Source organism: Callospermophilus lateralis, chromosome 2 (genome assembly GCF_048772815.1).
Source record: "Callospermophilus lateralis isolate mCalLat2 chromosome 2, mCalLat2.hap1, whole genome shotgun sequence".
Lineage (NCBI taxonomy): Eukaryota > Metazoa > Chordata > Mammalia > Rodentia > Sciuridae > Callospermophilus > Callospermophilus lateralis.
The window spans coordinates 210,803,861-210,821,248 of record NC_135306.1 but is presented as its reverse complement, the minus strand read 5'-3'; the positions used below and the strand labels follow the sequence as shown (position 1 = coordinate 210,821,248).

Sequence of the window (17,388 nt, the reverse complement as noted above, 5' to 3'; positions counted from 1 at the left end):
TCTGCAGTGAACAGGTTGAGGGTGAGTATCAGCTATTTCTCTCTCTTTACTTCTACCTCTAGACAGAAAAGTCTCCACTGGGGAGGGGTCACCTGGATGCCACATGTCCTTTGGGAACCCTGGGCCTGAAAGTCCCAGATCGGCTATGTGGTGGGCTTCAGAGCAACCCCTGGAAGTGGCCCTGCACTCCGGCCTTCCCCAGCCTGTAAGAGGTGGTCACATCTCAGTCTGTTCCACCTCCTGGGGGGCCTGTTGGGGGCTGTGTGGCCCTGAGGACCCCTGACCCTCACCCCTGGCCAGCAGAAGCTGCTGGCCCTCAGGGTCCGGGCAGCTGGCCCCCGCTAACATGGCTCCTCTCTTTTGTTCTATTCCAATGCAGAGCAGTACGAGGAGGAAGGTAACTCAGGCCGCCCTCGAGGCCCTCAGCCCACCCCAGACCTTCCTCTTAACAGAGCCCTCTCCACCTGGACCTTGGGTCCTCCCCAGCTCCTCCATTAACTGTCCCTCTTCCTCACCATTAACCATTAGCATTAATCATTGACTTGTTTGATGATTGATGTTTCACCTAGTTAATGGTTAATGACTCCATCATTAATCAAGTCGTCATTAACTTCCCATCACTCCCATCCATTAATGGACACTCATTAATTGCTCACGAATGCCTGGTGGTTGTCCGTCCCCAGTGTGTGGAGTTTCATCTGATCATTAAAACTCTCACCCATTAATATCAGGGCCGGGGCGCACAGCCGCCATCTCTCAGCTCCTCCCGGTGTCTCTGTCTGTCCCTATCTCTCCCGGTCTCTGTCTATCTCTCAGTCTCTCTCTGTCCTGTGGTTTCCGACTCCCTGTCTCTGTGTCTCTCTGTCTCTCAGCATCTGTCCCTATCTCTCAATCCCTCTCTGTCTCCTTGTCTCTGTCTCTCAGCATCTCTCCATACCACCCCCCACCCCTGCACCCTGGGGCGCACTCAGAGCACCTCCCTGGATCTGTCGAGCCCGGGCAGGCGTGGGCGGGTGGGGATCACTGGGCGCGGGCGCACCTGGGAGCGGTGGGCCGTGGCAGTTCCCAGGCGCGACGGGCGCTGCTCAGGATCCTGGCTCCCACTCAACTGGGGGCGGCTTTCACCACAGCTTTAGCCGGCGAGGTCTTCTGGGTGTTATGTTTTGAAAATATTTTGAAAACATTCGCTACCTTAACAACGTCAGCAAAATGTTTCTTTTTCTGCCGAAAAGGTGGCAAAGCTCCTTTCTGAGTGGGAAAGAGGCCCAGGGCGCTGACCGTCCCCTGGGGATGCCACAGAAGGGTCTCAGGCCGAGCTTTCCTCCAGGCACCCCCGAGACAGGGTCCTTCCCTGTCAAACAGGCCACACACCCAGGCTTCCTCACAGCCCAGAGTCACGAACCCCAGGACCCTCTGTCTCCTGCAAAGCACGACACAGGCAGGGCCTCTCCATGCACCCACAGCTCCCTGGACACACCAAGGCCAGGTCCGAGTGGGGAGTGGAGGGGTGTGCCTGCCCCTGCAGGGAGGCCCAGGCCCCAGCCCAGCCAGGCTGGGCACGTGCAGGCTGCGTGTGCCTGAATGGCTTGGGAGGCCCCCGTGGACTCCCCACACAGGCCACCTCCTGTCCCCCGGCCACATCCCTCTAATGACGGTCCTGTTCCTTCCCTGCTCGTTCCTGCTCTCGGCTGCTCTCACCTCAGAAGAGGCCCAGGAGGAGGAAGGTAAGTGGGTCCAGGCCCAGCCCCCGCCAGCTCCAGTCGTCCTGCCCGCTGTCCTCACCCTCACGGTGGCCCTGCTGTGCTCGTCTCCCCGCTGGGTCCCACCCTGGCCCCTGTCTCTGAGGACTCGGGGACCTCCTGTCTAATCCTGTCCTCTCTCCTCCCTGCCACCCCTCCGCAGCAGAAGTCCAGGAGGAAGGTAGGAGCACACGGACTTCTGGTCCCCATGTGGGGCCCAGGGCCTGGCTGGACCCAGGGGGTGGGGAGAAGGGGAGGCCATGAGGCGCCAGCCAGCCAAGGGGCCCCACATGTGGCCCCCAGTAACCCACTAACCAAGGCCGATGCTTGACAGAGAGGGTGCAGGACCCCCGAGTCCCTGCTGTTGGGGACCATGTGCCGCTCAGCTGGGAGCAGCTGGTGTGAGGATCGGGGGAGATGGGGCCAGGGAACTGAGAGTCCCCATGTGGCAGCCTCTGACCCCGCAGCCAGACCAGGACATGAAGCCACATCTCAGGACACTCAAGTGTCAGGAGAGGCCCTGAGGCCTGGCAGATGCCTTCATCCCGGCCTTTCTTGGGGTCTGGGCCAGGCAGGGCAGCAAAGGAGGTCTGCATCTGGCTGTTAGGACGGCAATAGACAGGGCCTCCCGGGTGTGCGCCTGTCCCTGGGGCCTGCGTCCCTGGGCTACAGCCCCTTCGCAGGTCCCTGGAGCCACTACCAGGTTGCAGGCCTGGACACTCTAGAGGTGGTAGGGAAAGAAGGGGGAGCCCACCACGGCAGCTCCCTGGGACAGACAGCATGGCCTGTGAGCCCAACTCCCCTGCCTCCATTTCCCTAATTTTGAGTCAGGTCAGGCTGAGGGTGGGCTGAGGCTTTCCTGTCTCTCCTGCTCCCGAGTGGGCCACAGGAGCTGGGGGAAGCGGGCGGGGGGGACAGCACCCAGGCTAACTCTGATCCATGTCTTGCTCACCCTGCACGTCCCCTCCCCATGGCCTTGGTGATGGGCTGTTTCCACTTAACCTCGGATCCCTCTCCTTTGGCTCTGACCCGCGGTTTGCCTCTTGCTCTGTGGCCTCCTTAGCCCCTGAAGTTCATGAACCAGGTATGTGACATGACTTCAGAGCCACATGGCCGGTGTGAGTGTGTGCAGGAGCAGGGCCAGAAGGGACAAGAGGCTGCCGGCCCCGCACCCGGTCCTGCGGTTGGCGGCTCTGCCCCCCCCCCCCCGCCACCCCTCCACTCACGGTGTCTCTCCTCCTTCTCTCCCCAACTCCGTGCTGCCTGACGCTGCTTCCAGAGGAGGTCCAGGAAGGTAGGCCTCGCACTGCAGCCAACCAGAGCTGCCCCTTCCTCCTCTGTCCCCTGGCCCCCCGTGTCCCACCACACTTCCAAGTCCCCCACCTTGGACTGAGCCTCAGGCCTCTAACTAAAGTCCGACTCAGGTGGAACTAGAGACAGGTGAAGCTCCCCCTGTCCATCTGGCAGAGGGTTCAGGGGCAGGGACTGTGAAGCAGATCTTGGGAGGATGGTGCTGGGGTCCACTGGGACCCTCTGGATTCATCAGGTGGAACAGAGAAGAGCAGAGAGGAGGGGTAGGGTGGGTGGCCTCTGCCCTACCACAGATAGGAAACCAGCGAAGTAAAGTAAGGAGGCGGTGAGGTGGCAGGGAGGGTGGAAGGGCAAGTGGGGTGAAGCAGAACAGCAGGCTGAGGCCCAAGGTGGGGACGTCGGGAGCTGGAGCAGCCGGGGGCCGTGCGTGCAAATGACCGTCAGTCGGGTCCCAGCATCCCATCCTTGCCTGGGCCAGGGGCAGGCGAGAGGGGACCCGGGGGCCTGCCCTCCCGCAGCAGGCTGGTGTGCTGGGCGGAGCTGCAGATCCAGGTCAGGGGGCTGCTCGGGAGCTTCTCTCCAATCACATGCTGCCTCGGTGGGCCGCGGGCTTCCCCTGGGCCTGGGACCCCCACTGCAGCCCTGCCTGCCCAGACATGGAAGGAGAGGGACCGGGGGTGGACTCCCAGGCCACACAGGAAAATGGTGTCCAGGAGCCAGTCTAGTGGGCGACAAGGTCACCAGGCCATCCTGGCACCAGCCCTGAGGCCAGGATGGACACCAGGAGGGAGGGGCCTGAGGGGCAGGCAGGCAGTGCCACACAGGAAGCTTTGCCACTGGCCACGTGGCCGCCCTGCGGCTCTTGCTCCTACCCTGCCCTGGGCCCCAGACCCTGCACAGGGCCTCACAGGAGACCCCAGGGCACCCGGGCATGGGGAAAGGGCGGCGCGAGGCCCACCTACAAGTCAAGGCCACACTGCAGGATCCACCACCTGCATTGTCCCCGAGCAGCTGCATGGTCATGAGCCGGAGCACACACTGCAGACCCCACCAAGCACAGGCGCTGTCCAGGGTCAGCGGGCAGGACCCACACCTGCCTCAGATGGGGATGGGTTCTGGCCAAGGGCAGGGGATGGCTGCTGGCCCAAGATGCCCTCTCAGCAGGTCCTGCTCGGCCTGGCAGGGGCAGGGCAGGCGCAGGGCGGGGCAGGGCAGGCACAGGGCACTGCAGGGCAGGCTGGCCAGGGGTGCCTAGGGGTCGACACCCACAAAGGAAGCGTCCCCACTAGCTGGGGGTGGCTACCTAGTTGAGGCTCAGGGGCCTGGGGGACAGGCCATCTTCTCGAGGCAGAACCTAGAGCAGCTCAGGGAGAGGAAGGGGTGGGTGTCCCAGAGAGGGCCGACCCAGGCGCCAGGGGAAAAGCACGGCTCCCCTGGGCCAGGAGGCCGCTGCCCTGGGTGAGAGAGCCCCCGGGGCCCTGTGGAGGCTGCGGAGGATCTTGACACGGCGGGGGCCAGGACGGCAGGGTCAGGGTGGACAACAGGAGAGGCTTGCACCCTCGTGGGCTCAGAGTCAGCCTGAGGGTTCCTTGACCCGCTGGCTTTCAGCCCAGCAAAACCGACCGTGCAGACAGAGGGCCTCTGGAACTGCCCAGGGTCAAAGGCTGTGCCCAGGCCAGCCCCAGATTGAGAGGGTTGGAGGGAGCATGGCCCATTGAGTAGGGTCCCTGGGCCTCCCGGCACCCTTTCCAGGAAGGGTCTCCACAGCACCCAGCTCTCTCCACGCCCTGAAGAGCGATGCTGGGGCTGCAGCTGGGGTGCCCACGGGGGGCCTGGGCACCGCCCGCCCCTCCTACTGCCCTGCTGGTGTCGCCCAGTGCTGCCCCGCACCAGCGTCCTGGCTCTTCTCTTGCATGTGCGCTTAGCCAATCCACGGAGACGCCACAGAGGGGCGGGAGGAGGGGGAAGGTGAGGGACCGCAGCTCCTGCTGCGCCCCCTTCACAGGATCCTGGGGACCCTGGCCCTCTGGCTCCGCGGTCCTCCTCCCCTCTGTCTACCTGTCCGCCTGTGCTCTTGGTACCACACGCCTAGGCCCTTAGCCAAGGGCCTCTCTGCTTTGCACAGTGTCCACCGTGGGGCTTGGGTGCCGGGGGAGCTTCTGCCTGCCGAGGTGGGCAGTCGGTGGGACCAGCGCAGACCAGCCGCTCTCAGGCTCCTCCAGGCCATGGCTCCCTCCTCCCGTCCTCCGCCTGTCTGGGCCTCTGCCCTCCCTGGCCTCTGGCCTTTAGCTGCAGGTCCTCCCTCTCTCTTCACCCTGCACTTCAGCCCTTCTCAGAGCCCCAGGGACCCGGAGTGGGGGGCCGAGGGGTGGGCTCAGCTGGAGAGGCAGGTGGCCCCCACAGGCTAGAGCAAAGGAAGACCCCACCGTGGTGGTCCCTGTCGGCAGGAGGCAGCCAACCCTCTCACCTGGTCTCTCTTTCTCCCCCTCTCCCACACTGGTGCCGTGGTGACCAGAGAAGAAGCCAAGACCGCAGTGAGTATGGCGTCTGCTGGGCTGGGGTGGTCAGTGGTTATGGCCCCGGGTGGGAGGCCTGGGTCTGCACTGGAGGAAAGGTCCAAGTGCTCAAACCACAGGGACCGATGTCGCCCAGGAGACAGACAGGAAGCACGGGAGGGTGTGGCGCTGCAGGCCACGGGGGCTGCCTGCAGGAGGAGGCCCCAGCCCAGGGAAGAAAGGCCAAGTGGAGCTCAGGCTGCCCCCCAGGCTTGCTGCGCCCAGCTCTGCTGGGGGGTCTCCCAGGGCCCCAGATGGAAAAGCAGACATGGAGTGCGTGTGGCGGGATGTGGAAGGAAGGGCTTCGCCACATCAGATGGACCACGTCCACACCAGCTTGCTGCCTGGGCGCTCTTACGCAGGCCTCTCGGGAACCCTGCTTTTAGGGAGGGTCTTGCCCTCCTTTCACGAGATTAAAAAAGAAAAAAAATCCAACCCTGACTTCCTGGCTTTAGTGGGACTCACAAGCCCACGGCCCTTCTGCAGAGCCCCTCCTGCCCCCCCAGCAGCCTGCCCCTCCTGCCCCCCCAGCAGCCTGCCTGCCCCCCACTCTGCCCGAGGTGGGACTCAGGTTTGCTCCCGGGGGTGGGGGTGGGGTCTCTGCAGAGTCGCAGGAAGGTGAAGATGCAGGAAGGGTTTGGCCAGCTATTCACGGCCTTTGCACTTTATTTTTTGGCAATTTTAAATAAATTGATGCCAGAGCACAAGATATTTTCTCATTTTAGAAAATATTGTTTGTGTTTTCATTATGAAAACAAAACACCTTATTAAAGGAAATTTGGAAAATACATAAAAGTCAAACGAAGAAGAAGAAATTCATCCATCATTCTCCCACCCACCCACCAGCCCGCCAGACTGTGGAAAGGAACAGAAAGAAATAAAAATACTTATTTCTTCCTACTCTTTTTCCATGCAAAGGGCTCGGAAAAAAAGACCTCAACTCTAGCTGTTTTTCAAACATCAGACTGTCTATACAGCCTTGAATTCTGCTTTTTTAAAATTTAGCACTATTCATAAGTATTTTTCCATGTTTTTATATAGTCTTCTTAAATATTTTGAATGGCCACGTAATATTCCATCGATTGGACAAACGGTGGTTTTCCTGCCCATGCCCTGCTGCAGGCTCCCCAAGTTCTTCGCTATCATTAGTGACGCCGGGTGGAAGCGTTTTCCGTCTTCAGGGCTATTTCCCTAGGCCACATTCCCAGAACTAGAATTACTGGGTCAAAGAGTATGAGCGTTCTTAAGACTGCCATGTCCGTTGCCAAATTGCTCTCCACGAGGGCTTGGCCAAGCGGGCCTCCTACGTGGGATGTGAGCCGTTCTGTGTCCCACACCCTCCTCACCCGAGGCAGAGGCTGCCTCCGCGCTCGCCCTTGATGGATGGCAAACGGCATCCCACGGTTGTTTTCCTTTGCATTCCTCCGATGGCGCGAGGGCCAGCCTTTCCCCGTTGGTGAAGGGGTTGTCTTTCTTCTCGGAGAGTCAGTAGTTTGTGCCCTGTGCTCATTTATCTCACAGTGGACACGTCTCTATGTTTTCTCAATCATCAGTTTGCATAAGGATATAAGTCTTCTCTGTATTTGCTGAAAATATTTTCTTAGTCTGGGTTTTTCCCCTGGCTCCCGAGTTTGCCTTCTTGCACATACATAAGTTTCTCATTTGCATGGGGCCATCTGCACATCTCTCCCTTGGAGGGAACTTCTGATGCTTCCAAGCTCAGAAAATCCCTTCCCGCTCCAGCGTTTGATCGACACCCCGCTCCACTTTCCTCTGTGGTTGTTTTAAAAAGCCCTTGTCTCAACTCTCTGCTCCATCTGGAACATATTGGTGGGAGGAGGGGGCTGCACGGCCGGTGGACCGGGGGCTCCTTCCTCCTAGAATGCCTCTTTCCCTCCCTGGGCCCCAGAAAGAAAGATTAAAGAATGGCCAGAAAGATGGGAAGGGTCTCCACGGCCGGTCCCAACCACAGAGGCAAACGCCACCCTGTTCCCGGAGGGCCTGCGGGGGCCACCCTGCCTCCTTGGTTTGAGAAAGAAACTGAGGTGCCTCTCCTGCAGACAGAGAAACAGCCAGAGGACCAGGGACTGGGGTGGTTGGGGCTGCTCCAGGGGGCAGGCCCTGGGCGTGAGGCTCATGAGTCTGATGAGAACAAAGCTCAGGTGAAGGCAAGGTCAGCCACGGTGACCTCAGCAGGGCACCAGGCCAGGGCCAGGGGGACTGGGGGACCAGGGCAGGACAACCCCCTCGGGTGGGCATCTCGGTATCCTCACCAGCCTCTCTCTCTCCCTCAGACTCACTGCTCCTAAGATCCCGGAAGGGGAGAAAGTAGACTTTGATGTAAGTGTACGGGACCCAGATCAGAGCGCCCCAAGCCCACCACTGAGCGCCGGGTGGGCCTCGGCCCCTCTCCTCTCAAGCAGCAGAGCCAATCCTGGACCACACTCGTAGAATATGCACCTCTCCCTTCTCCCCACCCATCCTTCTCCCTCTCCACTCGTCATCCATCCATCCACCCTCCATCCTTCCACCTGCCCACCCTTCCTTCCACCCGTCCACCCACCCATCCTTCCACCTGCCCACCCTTCCTTCCACCCGTCCGTCCACCCGTCCTTCCATCTATCCTCAGTCCAGCTCTTTCCATCATCCATCTTCCTTCCTTCCACTGATCTATCCATCCATCATTATCTGCCTATTCATGAGTCTACCCACCCACTGCCTGCTCACTGATCCCACTGTCCATCCACTGTCCATCCACCCACTGTTCTATCGTCATCCGTCCATCTCTCCAACCCCATCCCGCTCACCCACCCATTACCTACTTCCTTCCATCTACACACTCATTCATCTGTTCACACAACAAGTGTGCACAGCTCACTCTCTCCCCCAGGCTCAGCCCCTGAAGGGCATCTCTGAGCATGATGACAGGGTCAGTCCACCCTAGGGATGCTACTGACCTCATGGTACAGCCATGCCTGGGTCACCTCCAAGAAGGGCATCATCCAACCCTGAGGCTTGGGGATCAGGCCACCCACGGCCCAAGAGGGTAGCAAGAAAGACAGTTGTCCCTGGTGGCCCGAGCAGGCAGGGCTTCTTTGGGGCACAGGTGCCACTTTCCCCAGGTAGGGGCCGGGCTGGGCGGAGGGGTGGAGGCGAGAGGCCTCTCTTCCCACAGGACATCCAGAAGAAGCGCCAGAACAAGGACCTCATGGAGCTGCAGGCCCTCATCGACAGCCACTTCGAAGCCCGGAAGAAAGAGGAGGAGGAGCTGATTGCCCTCAAAGAGAGGATCGTGAGTGTGGCCATGGGTGGAGGCCGCCGGGCACACTTGGAGGGTGCCGGTGGCAAGGCTGGACTGACCTGCCTCCTGGCCACAGGAGAAGCGCCGTGCGGAGAGGGCTGAGCAGCAGAGGATCCGTGCAGAGAAGGAGCGTGAGCGCCAGAACCGCCTGGCGGTGAGCAGGGTGTCCGGCCTCGGGCCTTTCTCCAGTGGTCAAGCTGTGGGGGCCAGTGGTCAGAGCCAGGAGTTAAAGCCCTGCCCCGCCGAAACACTGACCCTGGAGATCCCTCCCAGCAACCTCTGCGTCCACAGGGTGGGGGACAGTCTGCCCCTGCCCCTGAGGGTCCGGGGGTGTGGTCTCCACAGGAGGAGAAGGCCCGGAGGGAGGAGGAGGACGCCAAGAGGAGGGCCGAGGACGACCTGAAGAAGAAGAAGGCCCTGTCCTCCATGGGGGCCAACTACAGCAGCTACCTGGCCAAGGTACGCGGGCAAGGCCAGGAGGGGCCTGGGGCCTGGCTGGTGCACGGCCCCTCCTGAGACCCCACGTCCCCTTCAGGCTGACCAGAAGAGAGGCAAGAAGCAGACGGCCCGGGAGATGAAGAAGAAGATCCTGGCCGAGAGACGCAAGCCCCTCAACATCGACCACCTGGGCGACGACAAGCTGAGGTGGGAGCCCTGGGGGGCACAGGCTGCCTTGTCCCTTCCCGTGGCCTGAGGAGGGCGCAGGGCCTGGGGAAGGCCCTGGCTCTCAGGCTGACCGCCTGTGGGACGCTTCCCTCAGGGACAAGGCTAAGGAGCTCTGGGACACCCTGTACCAACTGGAGACTGACAAGTTCGAGTTTGGGGAGAAGCTGAAACGCCAGAAATATGACGTGAGTCCAGGCACCTCCAACCCCGGGGCCCGCGGGGTCCCACCCACTGCGCCCCACGGGACTGTTGCTTGAGGCCACCTTCTGGGGCAGCCACTTGGCCACCTGAGGCATCGGCCAGGCCCCCGGGGACATTGGCAACCCTTCTGAGGGCCAGCGTGAGTTTAGGCCACGGGGGCCCTGAGTTGTCCTCAGAGCAGGCCCAGGGAGTGGCACACGCACAGCTCTGGACGGTGGCTCCTGGGGCACCGGCTGCCTGGAGGTGCGTGGAGGGCTCGCGACCTTGAGCGACCTTCGCTCACAGACCCCGGCACGCAGGCAAAGCTGGAGTCAGAGGCGGACAGCCTGGGGTGGGACATCGAAGGCTCAGTGAGGCCCGGCTCTGGCCCACGCACAGAGGCCCAGGTGGCCCGCGGAGGGCTCCAGGCCTGGGTGACGAGTGTGCCCCGTGACAACACAAAGTGAGGTCACCCACCTGAACGCCCGTGCAGCACCCGCGGGTGAAGGACACGGCAGGGGTGTCTCCTGGGACCAGCCCCGGCTCCCGGGGACCCTGGGCAGGCCTCTCCTGAGCCTCCACGTCCTCCCCTCCCAGAGGCAGCCCAGCCCGTCCCCGCCCTGAGGGGTTCCCAGGAGAAGCTGCCTCCCTCCCCCTCCAGGCTCCCCTGGGGCTGGCCCACCCAGAGCCCCGGCCAGCTCCCCTGCGTCCACCATGCAGTCAGGGGTGGTGGCCTCCACACACACACTGCCCATATCAGGGCCCAGGGGCTCAGAACCTCAAGGGCCATCTCCAGACTAGCCCAGCGCCCGGCGGGGCCTTGAAGCCTCAGCCACCCACCCAGCCCTGTAACCATCTCGGTCTTTCTAGATCATGACCCTCCGGGCCAGAGTGGAGATGCTGGCCAAGTTGTGAGTAGCCAGAATCCACTGCGGGCCCGGCTCGCGCGTGTGCAGTGCACGGTGCTCCTCTCGCATGGCAAAGGCCAGGTCACGGAGCCAGGCAGGCAGGCTGGCCCTCCATGGCCTCGGTACTCTCCTTCCTGCCCCGTCCCCTCCTGCCTCCAGACGTGGCCTTGAGGCTGGCCTGCTGCCCTTGTTGGCAGGAGAGGAGGGGCCTCTGCTTCCCAGGAGCTTTGGGAACCAGGTGCCTTGGCCACCAAGCTGGGAGCAGGGGTGGGGCCAGGAGCAGGAGGGTCGGAGTCAGGGGCTGGGGGCTGGAAGGAGGGTCTGCGGGCCTCACCTCCGCCCTGCCCCATGGCCTGCTGCAGTTGGAAGGTAAGTGGCCAGCTCTGCAGCTGCTGTGTGTGGTATCACAGGCCAGTACAGGCCAGCGAGAGTGAGTCGGGTCAGCAACCCGAGGGCCAGGAGCAGGAACCAGCACGGAGCCACCGCCCTGCTGCTGTGGCTGGGCCCCCGGGTCCCCCTCACAGTAAGTCGCCTGTGTTGTTTGCAGATCACCACCCTCAGGAGCCGCATCGACCAGGCCCAGAAGCAGTGAGTAGCCTGGCCCACCCTTGCTCTGCCCTGGGCACAGGGGCCACAGGGCCTGCTGCCACTGTCCCTGCAAGGCCTGGTGTTTTAGCCAGCCCCTGAACAAGGGCCAGTAGTGGCCAGCCCTCAGCAGAGCAGTAACACAACTAACCAGGCAGAGCCCCTACCAGCATGTCCAGGTCCTGTGCCCTGGGGCCTGTGGACCCTCCTCACCTGCTCACAGGAGGGGGTGCCAGAGACGGTTTGCAAGTGATGCCCTCTGGTGCCCAGCACCGGCCAGCAAGCAGAGGGCTGCAGGAGGCCCCTAGCATGGGGAGGCTCTCAGGGGCCTTCAGATGGCCTTGCATGGCCAGCCTGGACACCCAGAGTGTCACCCTCCAAGGTGACCTGGGGTGGGGAGTTCAGAGGCTGACCTGGGGGGCGACACGGCCCCTCTGCAACCATCGGTTCCTCAGAAAGTGCCCTTGGGCCATGGAATCGTGCCCCACGGGGTGTGGGGACCCAGGGCAACACTTCTCCCCACCCCTGGGCTGAGCTCTGGCACCAGTGACATACCACCGGGGGGCTGGTCACTGAGCCTGGCTGCAGGCTGTCCCTCCCCGAGAGCCTGGTGGAGCTCCTGCCTCTCAGGGCTTCCTTCCTCTTCCCAGAGGCTCCCTTCTGCTCCCAGAGATGGGCCCCCCTCCAGGGAGGGTCTCGGTTCTGTGGGCCAGGACCGTCATGGTGTGCCTGTGCATGTGTGCGTGTTCACGCGTGTCTGCTCAGGAATGGTCCTGCCGTGCCAGCCTCTGGGGCTGGACCCCTGTCTTCCGCCTGCCTTGGCCCACTCGGCACCTCCTGGCTCTTTGGTGCACAAAGGTCCTCAAATCCTCAGAAGAAGGGACAGGCTCCTGGGGATGGCCACACTTATCTGCCCCCCAGAGTGGCACAGACTGTATGGGGAAGAGAGTAGTCATCTGCCAAGACAGTCTCCACCCACTGGGTCTGTCTGCAGCAACCCCAGGCAGGGCAGGGAAGACAGAGGGTGGCCCTGCCCCGTGCCCACCCCTGCTAACCACACTAAGTCCCTAAGCCCCAGGCCCCTGGCCAGGCCAGTACAGGTGAGTCAGTGCTGTGCAGAGGGGAAGAAGTGTGTGTGGGGGGTTGTGAGGCTTGGCCAGGACCTCGTCCTGTGGGCAGTATTTGGGAGGCCAGGGCTAGAGGTCCACACTGGGGAGGCCAGGGCTGCAAGCCAGGGAGGGGCTCTGCCTCTCAAAGCTGCCCTCCCGGCCGGGCTGATGCTCAGACTCAAGAACAACTTGCTTCCCATCTGCAGCAGCAAGAAGGCCGGTGCCACCGCCAAGGGCAAAGTTGGAGGGCGCTGGAAGTAAGGGGCCAGGAGGTCCCCGCGGCAGAGACCCGGCCCTGCTCACTCCAGCACCATCGACCCAACACTCGTGCCCAGGCTGCTTCTGGGGTTCCGGGCGACGCCGGGGGTGGAGGGCCCCAACAGAGCACCCCCTTGTCTCTGCCGTCCCTGTCCCACCCCCTGGGGTCTGTGAATAAAGCCAGCAGACCCCCCTCCAGCAGATGTGTTCTGTCGTTCATGGGGGGCCTGGGGTGAGAGGTGCCTGAGGGTGACAGCCTCCCAGTGGAGCGGCTCCCCAGAGCGTGGGGCTCGTGGCTCCCCGTGGGCACCAGCTTCCAAAAGCGTGGGGCACATCATGCCCACTAACAGCAACTGTGGCCACGCTGGGTGCTGGGCCCAGAGCGCCTCCAGGACTCTGTTATTGACTCCTCTCACCAGGGGCTTGTCACCCCTAAGAGGCCCCCTCTGTCCCCTATCCCAGGGCTTTCCATGTCATACACAGGCTGTGCCCCCAGAGAAGCCCCCTTCACCTGGGCCTGCTCTGAAACCCATCTGAGTCAGAATAACTCTGCTTTAGGAGGGTCAGGTAGGGCAGCCAGCCAACTGGGAGGCTGCAGACGCCCCCGAGGGTGGGGTGAGACCCCAGCTCTTCTCTGCAGAGCTCAGCACATCAAGGCAAAAGAGGAATGCGGAGAGGCACGTTTCCAGCAAGAGAGCAAATATGGCAAACACACAGGGTTCCTCTATATTATAAGAGAACACAGTGCACAACTGTGCCATAAATTTGAAAGTCCTGACCAAATAGAATTATGGAAAATATAAATCACAGAAATTGGATCAAGACGCGGAGCCTCGGACAGCCAGGTATTCATGCAGGAAGGTATTTGTCCAGAAGGGCCTCTCCAGAGGACTCCAGGGGCGGGTCTGTGGGCTGCAGCAGCACCGGGGCTGGACCCCAGGGACAGAGGAGCCCCTCAGCTCAAGCACACATGTGCACACCCAACACGTACAGCTACGTGACCCGCTGTGCGCACCAACACACACACACAGAGCACCGTGGCTCCCTCAGTGTGAACCAACACACACACACACATACCCAGAGCAACGTGGCCCCTCTTTGCGCACCTACACACACACACACAGACACACAGAGCAACGTGGCTCCTCTGTGTGCACCAACACACACACACACAGACACACAGAGCAATGTGGCCCCTCTGTGCACACCAACACACACACACACAGACACACAGAGCAACGTATCTCCCTCTGTGTGCACCAACACACATACACACACAGACAAACAGAGCAACGTGGCCCCTCTGTGTGCACCAACACACACACAGACACACAGAGTAATGTGGCCCCTCTGTGTGCACCAACACACACACACACAGACACACAGAGCAACGTATCTCCCTCTGTGTGCACCAACACACATACACACACAGACACACAGAGCAACGTGGCCCCTCTTTGCGCACCTACACACACACACACAGACACACAGAGCAATGTGGCCCCTCTGTGCACACCAACACACACACACACAGACACACAGAGCAACGTATCTCCCTCTGTGTGCACCAACACACACACACAGACACACAGAGTAATGTGGCCCCTCTGTGCACACCAACACACACACACACAAACACACAGAGCAACGTATCTCCCTCTGTGTGCACCAACACACATACACACACAGACAAACAGAGCAACGTGGCCCCTCTGTGTGCACCAACACACACACAGACACACAGAGCAATGTGGCCCCTCTGTGTGCACCAACACACACACACACAGACACACAGAGCAATGTGGCCCCTCTGTGCACACCAACACACACACATGCAGACACACTCACAGAGCAACGTGGCTCCCTCAGTGTGAACCAACACACACGCACACATACCCAGAGCAACGTGGCCCCTCTTTGCGCACCTACACACACACACACAGACACACAGAGCAACGTGGCTCCTCTGTGTGCGCCAACACACACACACACAGACACACAGAGCAATGTGGCCCCTCTGTGCACACCAACACACACACACACAGACACACAGAGCAACGTATCTCCCTCTGTGTGCACCAACACACATACACACACAGACAAACAGAGCAACGTGGCCCCTCTGTGTGCACCAACACACACACACAGACACACAGAGCAACGTGGCCCCCTCTGTGTGCACCAACACACACACACACAGACACACAGAGCAACGTGGCCCCCTCTGTGTGCACCAACACACACACAGACACACAGAGCAATGTGGCCCCTCTGTGCACACCAACACACACACACACAGACACACAGAGCAATGTGGCCCCTCTGTGCACACCAACACACACACATGCAGACACACTCACAGAGCAACGTGGCTCCCTCTGTGTGCACCAACACACACACACACATACCCAGAGCAACGTGGCTCCTCTGTGCACACCAACACACACACACACAGACAAACAGATCAATGTGGCCCCTCTGTGTGCACCAACACACACACACACAGACACACAGAGCAACGTGCCCCTCTGTGCACACCAACACACATACACACACAGACACACAGAGCAACGTGCCCCTCTGTGTGCACCAACACAAATACACACACAGACACACAGAGCAACGTATCTCCCTCTGTACGCACCAACACACACTTACCCAGAGCAACATGCCCCCCTCTGTGTGCACCAACACACAGACAACAGAGCAACATGCCCCCCTCTGTGCGCACCAACACACACACACACACACACACACACACAGACACAGAGCAACGTGGCTCCCTCTGTGTGCACCAATACACACACACACAGAGCAATGTGCCCCCCTCTGTGTGCACCAACACACACACACACATACCCAAAGCAACGTGCCCCCCTGTGTGCACTAACACACACACACACACACACATACCCAGAGCAACTTGGCTCCCTCTGTGTGCACCAACACACACACGTGCAGACACACTCACAGAACAACGTGGCTCCATCTGTGTGCACCAACACACACACACACACATACACAGCAACATGGCCCCTCTGTGTGCACCAACACACACACACATAGAGAGCAACGTGGCCCCATCTGTGTGCACCAACACACACACAGACACACTTACAGAGCAATGTGGCCCCATCTGTGTGCACCAACACAAACACACATACAGAGCAAAGTGACCCCATCTGTGTGCAGCAACACACACACAGACACACTCACAGAGCAACGTGGCCCCATCTGTGTGCAGCAACACACACACACACATACACAGCAACATGGCCCCTCTGTGTGCACCAACACACACACATAGAGAGCAACGTGGCCCCATCTGTGTGCACCAACACACACACAGACACACTTACAGAGCAATGTGGCCCCATATGTGTGCACCAACACACACACACACACACACACACACACACACAGAGCAACGTGGCCCCATCTGTGTATACCCAACACACATACATACAGACACACTCATAGAGCAACATGGCCCCATCTGTGTGCACCAACACACACTCACAGAGCAACGTGGCCCCATCTGTGTGCACCAACACACACACACTCAGAGCAACGTGGCCCCCTCTGTGTGCACCAACACACACACACACACTCAGAGAACGTGGCCCCCTCTGTGTGCACCAACACACACACACACAGAGTAACGTGGTCCCCTCTGTGTGCACCAACACACACACACAGAGTAACGTGGCCCCCTCTATGCACACCAACACACAGACACACACACAGCAATGTGGCCCCTCTGTGTGCACCAACACACACACACACACACACACAGACCCGCAGCCCTGTGTGTGCACACACTGAGGAAATATCTGCAGTGATGCTGCAGAAGCCTCGCCCAGCAGCAGCGTCAGAGCCATGGGGACCCCATGGCAGGGCCTTTCAGTGGGGACACGTGAGTTCAAGCTCGGGGCCTGTGTGAGCAGCAGGGTCACCTGGGGCGGGAGCAGCAGCCCCCAGATGTGGGTGGTCCTGGAGGTGGGTCCCCCACCCAGCCTGGCCGGGCTCTCTGCTGAATGAAGCTGATGGTGGGAGGTGCACAGGGCACCCAGGGGAAGGCCAGGAGCCCGGCTAGGTGTGGTCGAGCAGAGAACCTCTGTCCACACTTCGACACACGCCACCAGCACAAGGGCCCGCGTGTGCCTGGCCCAGCATGACGCGCACCACACAGCCCTCGTGGCACAGCCCCCTCCGCGTGGCATGTCCTCAAGCAACACCCAGGCCCTGGCCCACCCACCCCTGCCCCCAGCAGGCCTCCATACGGTGGGTTTACGCCAGCTAAGAGTGACCAGGACACTCTTCAACAACGCAAAGAAGGGAATCCTGACACCAGAGTGACGGCTCCGCGACCCGCTCGTCCAGCCTCGCCTCCCAGCCTCGTGGTGAAGGCAGGGGCAGCGGGGGCTTGACGGGACTCAGGCAGCTGTGGAGGGTCGGGGTGGCCCCACACCCAGGAAGAGGCCCTGCACTGGGAGTTGGCTTCAGATGCAGAACTTCGTGAGCTCGAGGCAGGCAGGGGACGTGTGGATCAGAACAGAACAACCCCGCTGATGGGTGGACTGGGCGGAGCGTGGCTCCTCCAGGCCAGAGTGCTGACAGAGGCTGACCTCAGACTGGGACCGCAGTGAACTCCAAGTCCCAACAACACGCATGTCCCAGCCAGCTGCCCCCCTCAGCAGGAGCCCAGCCAAGAGGGGGCGACGCTCAGCATATGTGGGAAATGCAAAAGTCCACTCTGGAAGCTGTGCGTCCAGG

At 61.0% G+C, this 17,388-nt stretch overlaps 1 protein-coding gene across 2 annotated transcripts; it reads left to right on the top strand.

The window, feature by feature from the left end:
* Window positions 1-12,810, top strand: Tnnt3 (troponin T3, fast skeletal type). Of its 2 annotated transcripts, none has more exons than XM_076847787.1 (15): window positions 1-21; window positions 380-397; window positions 1,704-1,724; window positions 1,903-1,920; window positions 2,803-2,823; window positions 3,019-3,033; window positions 5,566-5,584; window positions 7,900-7,945; window positions 8,781-8,897; window positions 8,983-9,060; window positions 9,252-9,365; window positions 9,442-9,551; window positions 9,667-9,757; window positions 11,208-11,248; window positions 12,561-12,810. In XM_076847787.1, exons 9-15 carry the CDS (start codon window positions 8,814-8,816, stop codon window positions 12,613-12,615), a joined length of 573 nt encoding a protein of 190 aa, XP_076703902.1. In that variant the 5' UTR covers window positions 1-21; window positions 380-397; window positions 1,704-1,724; window positions 1,903-1,920; window positions 2,803-2,823; window positions 3,019-3,033; window positions 5,566-5,584; window positions 7,900-7,945; window positions 8,781-8,813; the 3' UTR covers window positions 12,616-12,810. The 2 variants fall into 2 exon arrangements, with proteins under 2 accessions (XP_076703902.1, XP_076703903.1); XM_076847788.1 differs by lacking the exon at window positions 11,208-11,248 and adding an exon at window positions 10,623-10,663.
* Window positions 12,811-17,388: the final 4,578 nt, after the last annotated feature.